At 35.4% G+C, this 14,191-nt stretch overlaps 1 protein-coding gene across 1 annotated transcript; it reads left to right on the top strand.

The window, feature by feature from the left end:
• Positions 1 to 9,594, top strand: LOC117677669 (histone-lysine N-methyltransferase PRDM9-like). Its single transcript, XM_087876386.1, has 6 exons — positions 1 to 614; positions 2,123 to 2,246; positions 2,990 to 3,094; positions 6,055 to 6,195; positions 8,243 to 8,514; positions 9,438 to 9,594. The coding sequence occupies exons 1-6, from the start codon at positions 177 to 179 to the stop codon at positions 9,507 to 9,509; spliced, it is 1,152 nt and encodes a 383-aa protein (XP_087732512.1). The 5' UTR covers positions 1 to 176; the 3' UTR covers positions 9,510 to 9,594.
• Positions 9,595 to 14,191: the final 4,597 nt, after the last annotated feature.

Below are 14,191 nucleotides of genomic sequence, written 5' to 3' on the forward strand. Positions count from 1 at the left end.
ACTCCGTGTTGGGTAGGGAGGGTGAAAGGAGCAATTTTAAGTTGACTCTTAAGCAACCCAACACTGAAGTGGGAGAAGGAACTATAATATTTAATGGGGGGAAAGCACTTAACAAAACAAAGCCCGATGATTTGATCCCATATAGATGATTCAGCTGGGGTGAAGTTGGAGAAAAGATGCCAAGGGGGACAGAATGTCAGAGGGCAGAAGCCCAGGAAACAGGGCAGGAGATGCCACCTGAGGTTGAGGGAATAGAGGAGGTAAACCCCTCTAGGATGGAAGTTGAGGGTCTGAGGCAAATGGAGGCTGAATCTGAGGGACAGAGAAAAGATGCTTCAAATGGGGCAGGGGACCAAGGGCTGAGGGGAGAAATATCAGATAAAAATGATTTTGCAAGAGAAAAAGCAGTTGAATGTGAAGGATGCGTTCCTATAGAGAACTTGGAGACTGAGCCAAGGATTTGGGCAGGAGAATCCTTAATAGAAGAAACTAGTGGGTCATGTGATGTTTCAATAAATATTGAGGCAGGTGGGATAAAGAAAGGTACCAAGAAAAAGAATTCTGGAGACAGGAGCAAAAAGCAGATAAATAAGAAAAATGGACAAAAGTCCAAGGTGAGGGAATAATGAGTAATTGCTTCCAAAACTCCAGAGAAACATATTGACATGCTCATTTGATAGGACTTATTGCTTTTCAAGATGTCAACATTTCTTTCAAGATAATGAAATAATATTTTATATTTAAAAAGTACAAGGAATGTGATAGAGTTAGAATGCTGTGTTATGCACAGTTACCTGGGAGTAGATATAGTACATTGTAGGAATAGAGCTGTGTGAGTTTATGGTGACCAAATCAGGAATCTGGCAGCAGTTTTTCTGATAAATTTTATTAAAAGACAAGTTTAGTTTACCTGAACTGAGAGATCTGAATCTAGGGAAACTTCTATAAGGAGGTTTCCTAGCTTTGCAAGAAAGAAACAAATTTGTCTGTTGAAGTTTTATTTATTTATATTATTTAGGGGATATCAATAAGCATGTATTTTATAGATACATAATTTCGGATCAGTGGCAGTTTAGTCTTGCTGTGCAGTTTGGACTTGTTGCTCTTTTTTGTTAATTACATTTTTACTGAGGAGCTTCATAGTATTAAATGCAAGGATAGTTTTAGTCACATTATCAAACCCTGCAATTACCTTTTCTCCTAAAAATGGTCAGTTAAGGCAATGAAGTCTAATTAATTGTAAATTCAGATAACAACTTAATATGAAGTTTTGATTCATGGATTCCCAAGAAAAAACAAAATGCTGCTTTATAACAAATTTAATTATGTTTAAATCTCAGAGAAAATCCCACTGATTTTATTGGGATTTATTCTGAATTCATAGAGTAATAAGCAATGGTTATTGCCTATTGCTAGGGCCATTTTTAATATTTTATTTTTGAGGAGAAAAATGAATCCATTGTGGTAATTGGGAATGTTGACCAATTAAAGCTTTTATTGATCTCAAATGTAATGAATTGATTCAGCAAACTAATTATAAAATTTCAACAAGCAATTATTTTTATATGCAGTATTAGTTATAATCTCCAGCTTTAATACTAATGCAGTATACATTCAATGTATTAATTGACTTTTTAAAAAACTCAAATCCCAAGTAAATATAAAGGACTTGCATTTAAATGTCTATAAATGTTTATTGTATATTACTAGAAGGAAATTTTCAGATTGAACACATTGGATGTAGAGTGGAAAAAAATCCATAGTTATATGGATTCTTAATCACATCTATTAATTTGTATACCTGATTATTTATTTACACACCACCTTTATTTTTATAAGTAACTCAAGACAGTGAACGCAAACAATACTCCTCCTATTTTCCCCACAACAACCCTATGAGGTGAGTTGGGCTGAGAGAGAGTCACGTATCTTACATATCTATAGTATTTTAAAAACAATCCCCAATCCTTTGTGTCAGATCCAATGATTAATAGTTCTGTGTTGTTAAATGTAAATTAAAATGTAGTTAAAATGGTGATAAATTGTAACCCAACTTTTGGCATTTGTTTGTTTAAAGAAATGTAAATATGTATTATACTATAACTCCTCTCTTCTGTACTAGGTTGAAGATAGGTTTAAAGAGCTCTCCATCTATTTTTCTAAAGATCAGTGGGCTGAAATGGGAAAATGGGAGAAATTACGTTATAAGAACATGAAACATAATTATGACTTTATGATTCAATTAGGTGAGCAGAATACTAATTATTGAAGAATTGTTTACCCATGTTTTGAAACCATACAAATGGAGAAACTTCAACGAATTCATTTATACATATGTTAAAATAAAATATTTATCGGGAAATAAGTCACTGGGTGCTGAAATACGTTTCTATCCTTAATTATAGTCCTAACTTCAGCAAAGCCATTCCATTTAATACATTAAAACTTAAAGTTTCATCTGAATGACAACATCCTAAACCACAAACAAGCAAATAATATTAATAAGAGTTTAATAAGTGACCCATGAGTGAAGATAATGAAATTATCCATAGGAAGCAGGAACACAAATTCCTTCCAAGTTTGGATACAATGGATTACATTCAATAAATCAGTGGATTGATCCACACTATATATAGCACAATTGCCATGTTCAATCCTAGAAGGACCGATAATACTGAAATATGCCAATATAAGATTTAATGCACAAAGGAATAGTCCTGTGTTGCATAAAAGATTAATCTAATCTGATTAGGTTTGGGGTTTGGGGTCTTGCTAGTTCTGTTAGTTTTACGTGCATTTTAAATTGGGAGATGTTGCCCAGAATGAGAAAAATTCCCTTTTTTCAATTAATACTATGATTGTGATTATGCCTTATATTGGCCTCAGCAGAACAGAAAAACATTTATGGAATCGGTAAAAAAAAAAAAAAAAAAAAAGGTAGTACAGCATTAGGCGTTCCTTGATAAGTAATAACTAATATTTTTATTAGGTCTTCCTACTCCTAAACCAGCATTTATGTATTATGCACGGCAGCCCTTAAAAACTGCAAATGAATCCTCTGAATCGGATGAGGAATGGACACCAAGATTTATAGGTATGCTATCAAAGTAATGAAACAACAAAAATCTTTGTAAATCTGCAGAGTATTAAAATGTAGTAGAATACATCTTGCTTCAGAATGAACTAATCAATAATACAGAACTTGCAATCCAAATGTAAATGATCACAAAAATGGATAAAAATTTTAAGTGCTATGCAAGCTATTAATCTTAAAGCAGACTTCACGGTTGTTAAGAACTGCTTAGAGAAAAAGGAAATAAACTTGTTCTTTATACGAGATTATAATACCTTTAGTGACTCTTTAAAGTTTTTGATAACATTTAACTAGTGTAGTTTAAAAGATTGTATTCCAAATACAATAAGTGGGAAAATTGTCATTGTAGTAGTATCAGTGTAACAAAATAACTGGTTTTATGTTATTTTGTTACAGCTGCTCAAAATGATACAAATTCATCAAGTTAATACTTGTGAAAGATATGAATCACGTGTAGCATGAGAGTGGCAGGATACAACACTCCAGATAATATTAACTCATATATAGTACCTCAGTCATCCTGTGTTAAGATAGACAATTAAGTGACAGTGCTGTGAATGATGCTGACTAGGAAACATGATAATTGTAGGATACGGTACTTAAGGTTTTGTATAATCGCAGTGGAAGATAAGATTGACTGCAAAACTTCAGACAAAAACTAAAAAGGAACACAAACCTTTACCAAAAGTTTGGCATCTTAAATTGTACCTGGAGGTATCAAAGGCAAACAATGGCACACAACTTTGCTATACTGTTCAAAACACCCAACCTTTGATTTTGTAGGACAGTGTTGGTGAATCTTTTCGGCATTGAGTGCCGAAATGGGAGCCTGTGCACGTGCACAGGGGAGCACTGGAAACCAGAAGAGCAGCTCTCTGGCACACATGTGGGAGTGCCAGAAACCGGAAGAGTAGTTTGCCAGCATGCATGTGCACCAGAAACCGGAAGACCAGGTGACCAGCATGCATGCGAATACTGGTCACCTGGTCTTCTGGTTTCTAGCATGCATGTGCATGTGAAAACCAGCTGGCCAGAGTGCATGCACATTCTGGAAACTGGAAGCTCAGCTTCCCGGAACACACATGCATGCCAGGGAGCTGCTCTTCTGGTTCCCAGCACACCAGAACCCAGAAGAGCAATGGGCAACAGCTGGCATGCCCGGAGAGATGGCTCTGAATGCCACTTCTGGCATGTGTACCATAGGTTTGCCATCACTGTTATAAAAGATGAGAAGCATAGAATATAATTTTGTGACTGGGATATAATCTGTATTTCCCAAATATCTCTGTGAAGTAAAAAACAAAAAAATATGGTTCACTAGTTCCATCTCACTAATCTCACAAGGCTGGCATTACTCAAGATCAAAGCTGTGATTAGTGAAATCAACATATAATTGGTTGAAAACCAAGATATGATATTCCTTTGGAATTCATTGTTCAATGTTTTTAAAAAGCATTTTAAAGCATTTTAAAAATCAAACAATATAGATAGCCCTCGACTTCAGTAACCATTCAAGTTACAACGGCACTGAAAAAAGTGACTTATGACTGTTTTGTCACACATAGATCTTTGTAGCATCCCCATGGTCACATGATTAAAATTCAGATGCTTGGCAACTTTCTCATATTTATGATGTCTGCAGGGTCATATGATCAGCTTTTGAGACCTGACATGCAAAATTAATGGGGAAACCAGATTCACTTAAATATATTACTAACTTAACAACTGCAATGATTCACTTAACTGTGGCAAAAGCTTAGCAAGAGAAATTTTGAGCTCAATTGCGGTCATAAGTTGAGGACTACTTGTAATAAATCCAGAAGGACAACTATAGAAATATAGTACAGCATCACTTTTCATCCAGATATAGATTTAAATTTATCTTCTAAAATTTGTTACATTGAATTAATTTTTCTTAGCTACTCTGAGGATAATTTTTAGCTAAAGATTACTAAACAAATCTTTTTCCTAGCATAGAACTACCTTTGAGATGCTTCTGGAAGCTATAAGAGTAGAATACGGGAATTTAGATTGAATTATTGCCAGCTGCCCATGCTCTCTACAGGAGCATAGGAGCAATAGACAAACATCTGCCTCATAGAATTTAAACTTTAAGACTGAAGGAATGTGGTAATAGGGCTATGCAGCACTTCAGATTCAAAGGAAAATCGGTAGTTCTCAGCATGTTTGGGCTTGCATATATGCATATTGGCAAATCCTTAAAGCAACTGTTTATGTTCCTGTAATCATATTGCAGCAGCAGAATGCCTTTTTAAAACTTCTTGCTATAATTTTTTTTTGTAAAGTTAATGTGGATGTATAAATATGTTCCTATTTATGTCCATGTACAAATATGTTCATAATTATGCCTTTGATGTAGAACATAATGTTGTACGGCCTATTAATTAATTTAGCATATTTATATGCAACAATAGACTGATTAATGAATGTGTGTTTTAGTCCTGCAAGTAGAATTCTCGGTAAAATTGTTTTGGGACCTGAGAAGGTATCTTAATCCACTTCTTCCAACGGACTGAAAATGCAGTGTCTACACTTGAAAATCTGATTTAAAAAAGCAGATACTGTGATACAGATTTTTGTCAATGTAAACATGATTCAGGTATTCTGTGCACATTTAATGATGTCATTTCTTGTTGTCCACTAGATGTATTTTCTGATATTACTACACTGGTATATTGTCTCTTTACTTTCCCTCTAGTATGATGGGATCATCCCAAACGTTTTATCAAATTTTCTACCCTTATAGTTTGTTAAATAGTCCTGAATCCAAATAATAAAATACAATTGTACTGTATAATTCTTCAACCTCTTACTAGACGTGATATAAATACTTAGAAAAACAATGATTTAATTTGCATTCTTGTACCTGAGGTATTGTTGCTTTCCATGAAAATATAGATTACAATATTGGATTTTATATGCTGTACTTTATTTTTCAGATTTCCAAACAAAAGCTGTGCCTGAAAAGAAAAGGAAAAGGAAAAAAGAACAGAACAAGGAAATTAGCACATACAGATTACGGAAGAGAGAAAGAAAAGCATACATGGAAATAAATGAACCAAATGATGATGACTACTTGTGTGAGAGGCACTTCTTTAATTATCTTTTTTTTTCATTTCTCCTAAGCAAACTTTATATATGTTTACAGATTTAATAATTTTTGTAGTGTTTTTCAAACAATTTACTAAACTTTAAAACTATTGTATTAAATAAGCAGGATGGTGTATGTGTTATTGTAAACAATTATAGATTCTCAATCAGTAGTTATATTATTAAAATTTTGTTTTTGTGGCACAAATGGGTCCCCAACCCTCTGTTGGGGACCGGGCCACACAAATGGTGATTGAGCATGCGCACAAATGTAGCTACATTTGTGTATGAGCAAATGAGTTTTACCCCCCATAGACAGGGCACGCAACTTGGGTGTCCTCCTTGATTCGTGGTTGAGTCTAGAAGATCATATAACAACCGTGACCAGGGGGGCATATGCCCAGATTCGTCTGGTGCGCCAGTTGCGCCCCTATTTGGACCGAGATGCCCTACGCACAGTTACTCATGTGCTAGTCACCTCCCGTATTGACTACTGTAATGCTCTCTACATGGGGCTGCCCTTGAGGACCACTCGGAGGCTTCAGCTGATACAGAATGCAGCTGCGCGCGTTGTGATGGGAGAATCCCGATACTCCCATGTAACACCTCTCCTGCGTGGCTTGCATTAGTTGCCGGTTGCCCTCCGGGTGAGATTCAAGGTGCTGGTAATGACCTATAAAGCTCTACATGGCTTAGGTCCAGGATACTTGGCGGACCATCTGCAACCAGCAACAGCTTCCCATCGCCCGGTGTGTTCCCACAGGGAGGGCCTGCTCCGGGTACCGTCAGCTAAACAATGTCGGCTGGCAGGGGTAGAGCTTTCTCTGTGGGTGTGCCCACCCTTTGGAATCAACTCCCCCTGGGACTCTGGCTGGCTCCTGATCTCTGCACCTTCCGCCGCGAATTAAAAACATGGCTGTTCGAGGCACCTAGCCTGGACTGAGGGGATTTTCGATTATTTTAACGGGTTTTAATATTTGTTTATGTATGTATTTTATGTTTTTATTGGTTTGTTTTAATTGTTGTGAGCCGCCCTGAGTCCTATGGAGATAGGGCGGCATATAAATTATATTAAACAAACAAACAAACAAACAAACAAACAAACAAACAAACAAATAAATAAATAAATAAATAAATAAATAAAATGAGCGTATGCGAAAAACCATCTCCTTTCCCCCTGCCACCAATCCACAGAGCTGCAAAGATTGGGGATTGCTGACACAAAGATTTTTGGATTTCAGACATTACTGTAAAAATAAAAATGCTCTTACCTGACAATGTTCTAATAATGTCATTATGGTTTATGTTTTGCTGTGAAGATGTCAAACCATATATGCTGATTCCGTCCTTTGATCCTAATGGCTTACCAGTACAGGGTTTGTTTGTTTTGTTAGTTTTTTTAAGGGTTCTTACATTATCTACTAAGCAGAGAGGAATACATAGAAAATAAGTAATGACTTTTGACAAGTTTTACAGGGACAAATCAACATACATGACCACATAAACAGTGGTAAATGTATTATCTGTGCTCTTTGTTTCCATTTGTGTGCAGGATAGTTCTGTTAAGCTTTTGAAAGCTTTTTGCTGTTTATTGGCAAACATTCTTTCACAATATGCAGCATTTCCACATGTATAAATTTCCTACATACAGAAGGAAATTGCATTTTGCCAGGATTCATTCTTTAGCTTCCTAGTCTAGCCTACAGCTTTAGGATTTTCTGGTAATGTCACTTTCAAGTATTAAATAGTCCCTACCTTGCTTAGTTTCCAACCAGACAAGACCAGCCAGCTGCTGTCACCTCCTGAGCCTTGAACCTTAACTCATTTGCTATTTTGTTGTTTACATAATTGGTAGGCATAAAGATGGGTAGGACAAAAATCATAAATGGATCCTGAGATCTTCACTGAGATGCAAACATTTCAAGTCATATTCATAATATATATTGCCTATAGAAAACTAAGAAAACTGAATTTAACAAAAGATAATTTGTTAGACTCTCACTAACAAACAATTCACATCTCTTTTCACTTTCTTAGTTTGTGAATATTGCCAGACTTTCTTTGTTGATGAGTGTTCTGTTCATGGTGCTCCACTTTTCATCAGAGACACGGTAGCTGAACTAGGACTGCCAAATAGAGCCACCTGCACTTTACCTTCAGGTTTTAGAATTGGTCTTTCAAGTATTCCCAGAGCTGGTTTTGGAGTCTGGAATGAAAGGGAAACATTGACTCCAGGAATTCATTTTGGACCATATGAAGGGACAAGGACAGAGGAAGAAGCAGCAGCAAACAGTGGCTATTCCTGGCTGGTATGATCACAGTTCTTCGATTTTACAGCAATTTCATGTAATGTTCATTTTCAGTGACCAAGCAAACCTAATTTGTGTTACAGTACCATGTTGTTTTATAGGTAGTTCTTGACTTATAACTACAAATGGGTTCAGAATTGTGATTGCTAAGCAATATGGTGATAAGACAAGATCTCACATGACTATCACTTAGTGACTATAATTCCAGCAGTCCTAGTTACCATCTTTAACTGAGAATTGAGAGGCATGGGAATACTTACCCCAATCCAAGCCATACCATACGCCTGATCAGCAGCGAGAGCAAGATGGTGAAGGTCAGCCTGGGCGGTTAGAGCACAGGGTGGCAGAGGGCCAAAAGGGCATAGGTGGGGGAGAGAGATACGCGGGTGGGGAAAATTGAAGCACCCCTGAGGTCATAAGTATGGGAACTGCCAAGCATCTGAGTTTATAACTCATGACTGCAGGGGTACTGGAACATCCATAACTTTGGGCACAGGTTTTAAGTCCATTTGTTTAGCACTATCATAACTTATAATGGTTACTGAACAAATGGTTACAAGTTGAGGACTACCTGTACTTAATGTTTTTCCTTTCCTTTAAGTATGCTAGTCTGTAATAACATGAAACAGTATTTTCTCCATTGTGATGCATGACCATGGAAATCCCTCTCTAGAGAAGTTTTATTAATTTATTGGTTTTGGTACTTTGCAATTTGTTTAAATTAAACAAGTTTTAATATTTAATAAGATATAAAATAGGGAAATATGTTTTGATATTATTTTTTTATCATTAAGTAAAAAAAAATTCCCCTTTACCTAGAGATTAATTAAGGTTATTATATTACTATATTACAATGAAATTGTTATTTATAATTGTGTAAATTCCACATTGATATACATAGTTCATGTCTATTATATTTACAGATTACCAGAGAGCAGAATTGTTACATTTATGTTGATGGAAAAAATGAAACTAATTCCAACTGGATGAGGTAAAAATCTTTGATAAAATTAAAGAGATTTTTGTACTTTTAAATGGAGTTGTGAGTGCCCGTGGTCACCTAGCACGTTCCCAGAACCATTCCGTCTACTTCCTTTCCTCGCCACCCTGCAAAGCTGGAAAGGTTGGAGACCGCTGACCTATACTACAAACAAGTCAACCTGCAAACTATCTAAGCTAAATTACTTGATTTTAATACCATGTAATACAGCTGTACTGTACCATATCAACTTTGTGAATATAAGGATGTTTCATTTATCTAAATGAAATTCCAGGTGTTAGTTTTATAAATCACAGTTGTATAAATTTGAATTGTAAGAAGCAAATATTTTGCAAGGCACACTTGGTATAATTATATATAGAGAGAGATAAGTCAACACTAAAACAGTGCATTTCTGCCCATTCAGCTATACTTGCATTATAATATATATAGCAATTTTATTATAATAGAGGAACATTGTACAATATTGTACAATGAAATTGTTTCCAATATCTTTGATAAGTGCAATGTCATGATCATCAAGCTTTCAGCATGACAGACCATGATATTTAGCACAAAGGAAATTACTTGCTTAAAATGGACTAATAATAATGATTAATAATAAAGGTAGATCAACACATAGATAAATTGAATTATAGTGCTATCAGAAAATAAGGATAAATATTGAACAACATTTTGAAGAAATGTTCAGTTGGTACAATCAGGATATCAATAGCTTCCAAAATGTACTGGAATTTTAATACTTCTGCCCACAAGTTTTATTGTTGTTTTTTAATGGGAACAGTTTGATATAACTATAAATGGTGAGTATATTTCACTTCCCATGTATGTGAAACCTTTTCTCTATTTACAAAAAAGTGATCTTTACCTGAGAAAGTGCACAACTGGAAAAAAATGATCACACAAACTTTCTAATTTAACTTCCTTTGGTTTCTCTAGCTGAAAATAACAGCTGAATAACAGCTATTTGTAATAGCAATGGCTAAATAATACAAAATATTAATATTTTATATATTATGCATTGTCTTCATTATTTTCTTTATGAATATAAATGAATCTGGACTTTTAAACTATTTCTCCTTCATTTGGCCATTCCCCCAGATTATTCTACATTTGCTGGGGATAATTTTTAAATAAGTGTACAAATAATCATCCCTTCATGATTTGAGAAGTTCTCCAAAACTTATTGGTTTCAGTTTTGTTTAAATCATCCTAAATTCAAACACAAGTCTATGCTATTATCAAGTTTTTAATTGGAGTTGGGGTTTTTCTGGAACCCCAACTCTTGTCCTTTTTGTCCTGGACATGTCCTGGACATGTACAGGCCAACATTTAGAAACAGGTTGTCACTTTCCAGATTTGGGAATATTAAAACTGGTCTCAAAAATACCTCTTTGCTCAATAGATTTTGTCCAGAGACCAGAAACTCACTGATATATTTTGCTCTGCAAGGACAAAAATAAAAAATACAATTTTTGACAAAAAGACAGATAGTAATATTCTAGGGCTGTGACTTATAGCACAATTGTATGTATGTACTGTATGTATGTATGTATGCATGTATGCATTTGATTTATATACTACCTTTCATTTAGTATCCCAAGGTGACTTCAAACGGGTAATCCTCGTCTTATGACCACAATTGAGCCTAAAATTTATGTTGCTAAGTGAGAAATTTATTGTTTTGCCCCATTTTTATGACTTTCCTTGCCATATTTGTTAAGTGAATCACTGCAACTGTTAAGTTAGTAACCCGATCGTTAAGTGAAATCTGGCTTCCCCATTGACTTTGCTTGTCAGAAGTTTGTAAAAGGTGTTCACATGATTTTGGGACCCAGCAACCATCATAAATGTGAACCAGTGGTCAAGCATCCAAATGTAAATCATATGACCATGGAGATGTGGCAACGGTTGTAAATGTGAAAAATGGTTGTAAGTCACTTTTTTCAGTGCTGCTGTAACTTTGAATGGTCACTAAATGAAGCTCTGGTGGCTCAGCAGACTAATTAACATCCACTTACATCTGCTGCCTGCAATTTCTGCTGGTTCGAATCTCTCCAAGGCTCAAGGTTGACTCAGCCTTCCATCCTTTCTAAGGTAGGTGAAATGAGGACCCAGTTTGTGGGGGCAATAAACTGACTTTGTATAAAATATACAAAAGAATGAAGGCTATTGCTTAACGCATTGTAAGCCGCCCTGAGTCTCTGGAGAAGGGCGGCATATAAATCAATTAAAAAAAAAAAAAGGACTACCTATATTTTCCCCACTACAATAATATTGTGAAGTAGGTTGGACTAAGAGAGAATGACTGGCCCAGATCTAACTAATTTCCTGGTTTCTTTGATAACAACTTTTCCTTTTAACATCAGTCACCCTTTTAAAAATAGGTATGTTAACTGTGCCAGAAATGAAGAAGAACAAAATCTTGTTGCTTTCCAGTATCATGGGGAAATATACTACAGAACATGTAAAGAAATTCAACCTCATTCTGAGCTCTTGGTTTGGTATGGAGAAGAATATGGAAAGGAACTTGGCATCAAATGGAAATCGCTAAATGGTATAATGCTAGATGATTTCTTGCTTAAATTAATAATGATAGCTGTAGACCCCAAACTTAGTATCTAAGGAACTATCTAATTTTTCCATGGGCCCTTTAAAGGTAAAGGTAAAGGTTCCCCTCGCATATATGTACTAGTCGTTCCTGACTCTCAGGGGCAGTGCTCATCTCCGTTTCTAAGCCGAAGAGCCAGCACTGTCTGAAGACGATTCCGTGGTCATGTGGCCAGCATGACTAAATGCCAAAGGCTCACGGAACGCTGTTATCTTCCCACCAAAGGTGTGGTCCTTATTTTTCTACTTGCATTTTTTACGTGCTTTCGAATTGCTAGGTTGGCAGAAGCTGGGACAAGTAATGAGAGGTCACCCTGTTACACAGCGCTAGGGATTCAAACCATTGAACTGCCGACCTTTCTGATCGACAAGCTCAGTGTCTTAGCCACTGAGCCACCATGTCCTTTAGTGCCTAGTAATTTAAGACCCTAGGCCAAAATATTATAAAAAACAAAACCCAACTTTACAAATGAAATTGCAACTCTACACCATAAGATATCTAGGAACAATTTCACTTAGTCAGTGTCTGTTGACACAACTGATGTTTTGACATGGTGTTTGTGTGACTTCCAGAATTTTGCCAGTTCTTATTCCACTTTTAAGTAGCATTTTATTTGAAGGATGAGAGATAATTTGTACTTGTACTATTACTGTATAATAACAACATGATTATAGCTATTACATAAAAATTTGGCATTGGTTACATTCATAATATGAATATTGATCCATGGCTCATATTTTTCCTGCAGTAAGAGTTATTTTTAATAGATGATAGAATATCATCTAGTCTATCGGGCCTGGTGGCTCAGCAGACTAAAAGCATTGTGATTAACACCAGCTGTCTGCAATTACTGTAAGTTTGAATCTCACCAGCTCAAGGTTGACTCAGCCTTCCATCCTTTCTAAGGTAGGTAAATTGAGGACCCAGTTTGTGGGGGCAATAAGCTGACTTTGTATAAATATACAAAAGTATGAAGGCTATTGCTTAACACATTGTAAGATGCCCTGAGTCTCCGGAGAAGGGCGGCATATAAATCAAATTTTTTAAAAAATTGTTTAGAAGTCCTGCCCTTGTTTTCCTCTCGAACACAAATCTTGAATTTTTTTTTTTTATTTTTTTTTTTTTTTAATTTGATTTATATGCCGCCCTTCTCCGGAGACTCAGGGCGGCTTACAGTGCGTTAAGCAATAGCCTTCATACTTTTGTATATTTATACAAAGTCAGCTTATTGCCTGCTATTTTAATAATGATAGGAGGAAAAATCATGGAGACGTCTTTGGACAGTGTTGGCTCTTCGGCTTTGAAACGGAGATGAGCACCGCCCCCTAGAGTCGGGAACGACTAGCACATATGTGCAAGGGGAACCTTTTCCTTTTACCTTTTAGGAGGAGAAATATATGTTACATTTGTTTGGCCCTATACACTACCAGTTTTTGTGAAATCTTTTTTACTATAAGTATATTGTTTCCATATTTTCTGACTTAATCAGATTTGACAGCTATGCTATTAGATATGTTGGTTCATCAACAGAATAAAAACTAAATAATATTTGAGGCTACAAGTAGGGATACCTTTTTAATGCCTTTTTAATATTTTCCATGTAGAAAATAAAACCTAATTAGAAGAAATTCTTGTTCACAATAGGTTATATGTTGACAGAGATATATTAATACATATTTTTTTAATGTAGAATAATCTTCATAAGACTGCCTTGCAAATTCAAATTGTTCAGTCCAGTTTATCATATTCTGTTGAGCTCAAATATAGTTTAATATCTTGTGTAAAACCTTCCAAAAAGAAGTTATGCCTTGAAAGAATTAAAATTAAATTATTAACAATTAATAATTACCTTTATTTTTAAATCCCATTTTTATACTGCGTGGTTAATTGCAAGTTATCTATATACCGGTAATAAGCATTGATAAAATAAGAATTGTGAACTCTTTAATGTGGAAGAAAAGTTATAAACTCCAAAGTCTACTTTTTCATTGCTGGGCTATAAAAAAGTAAGAAAGTATAAATCATAGCAGGTTCCTCATATAAATAGTCCTTTTTTGCCAATAATT

The sequence above is a fragment of the Pantherophis guttatus genome, chromosome 10 (genome assembly GCF_059756535.1).
Source record: "Pantherophis guttatus breed Tessera chromosome 10, ASM5975653v1, whole genome shotgun sequence".
Taxonomy (NCBI): Eukaryota; Metazoa; Chordata; class Lepidosauria; order Squamata; family Colubridae; genus Pantherophis; species Pantherophis guttatus.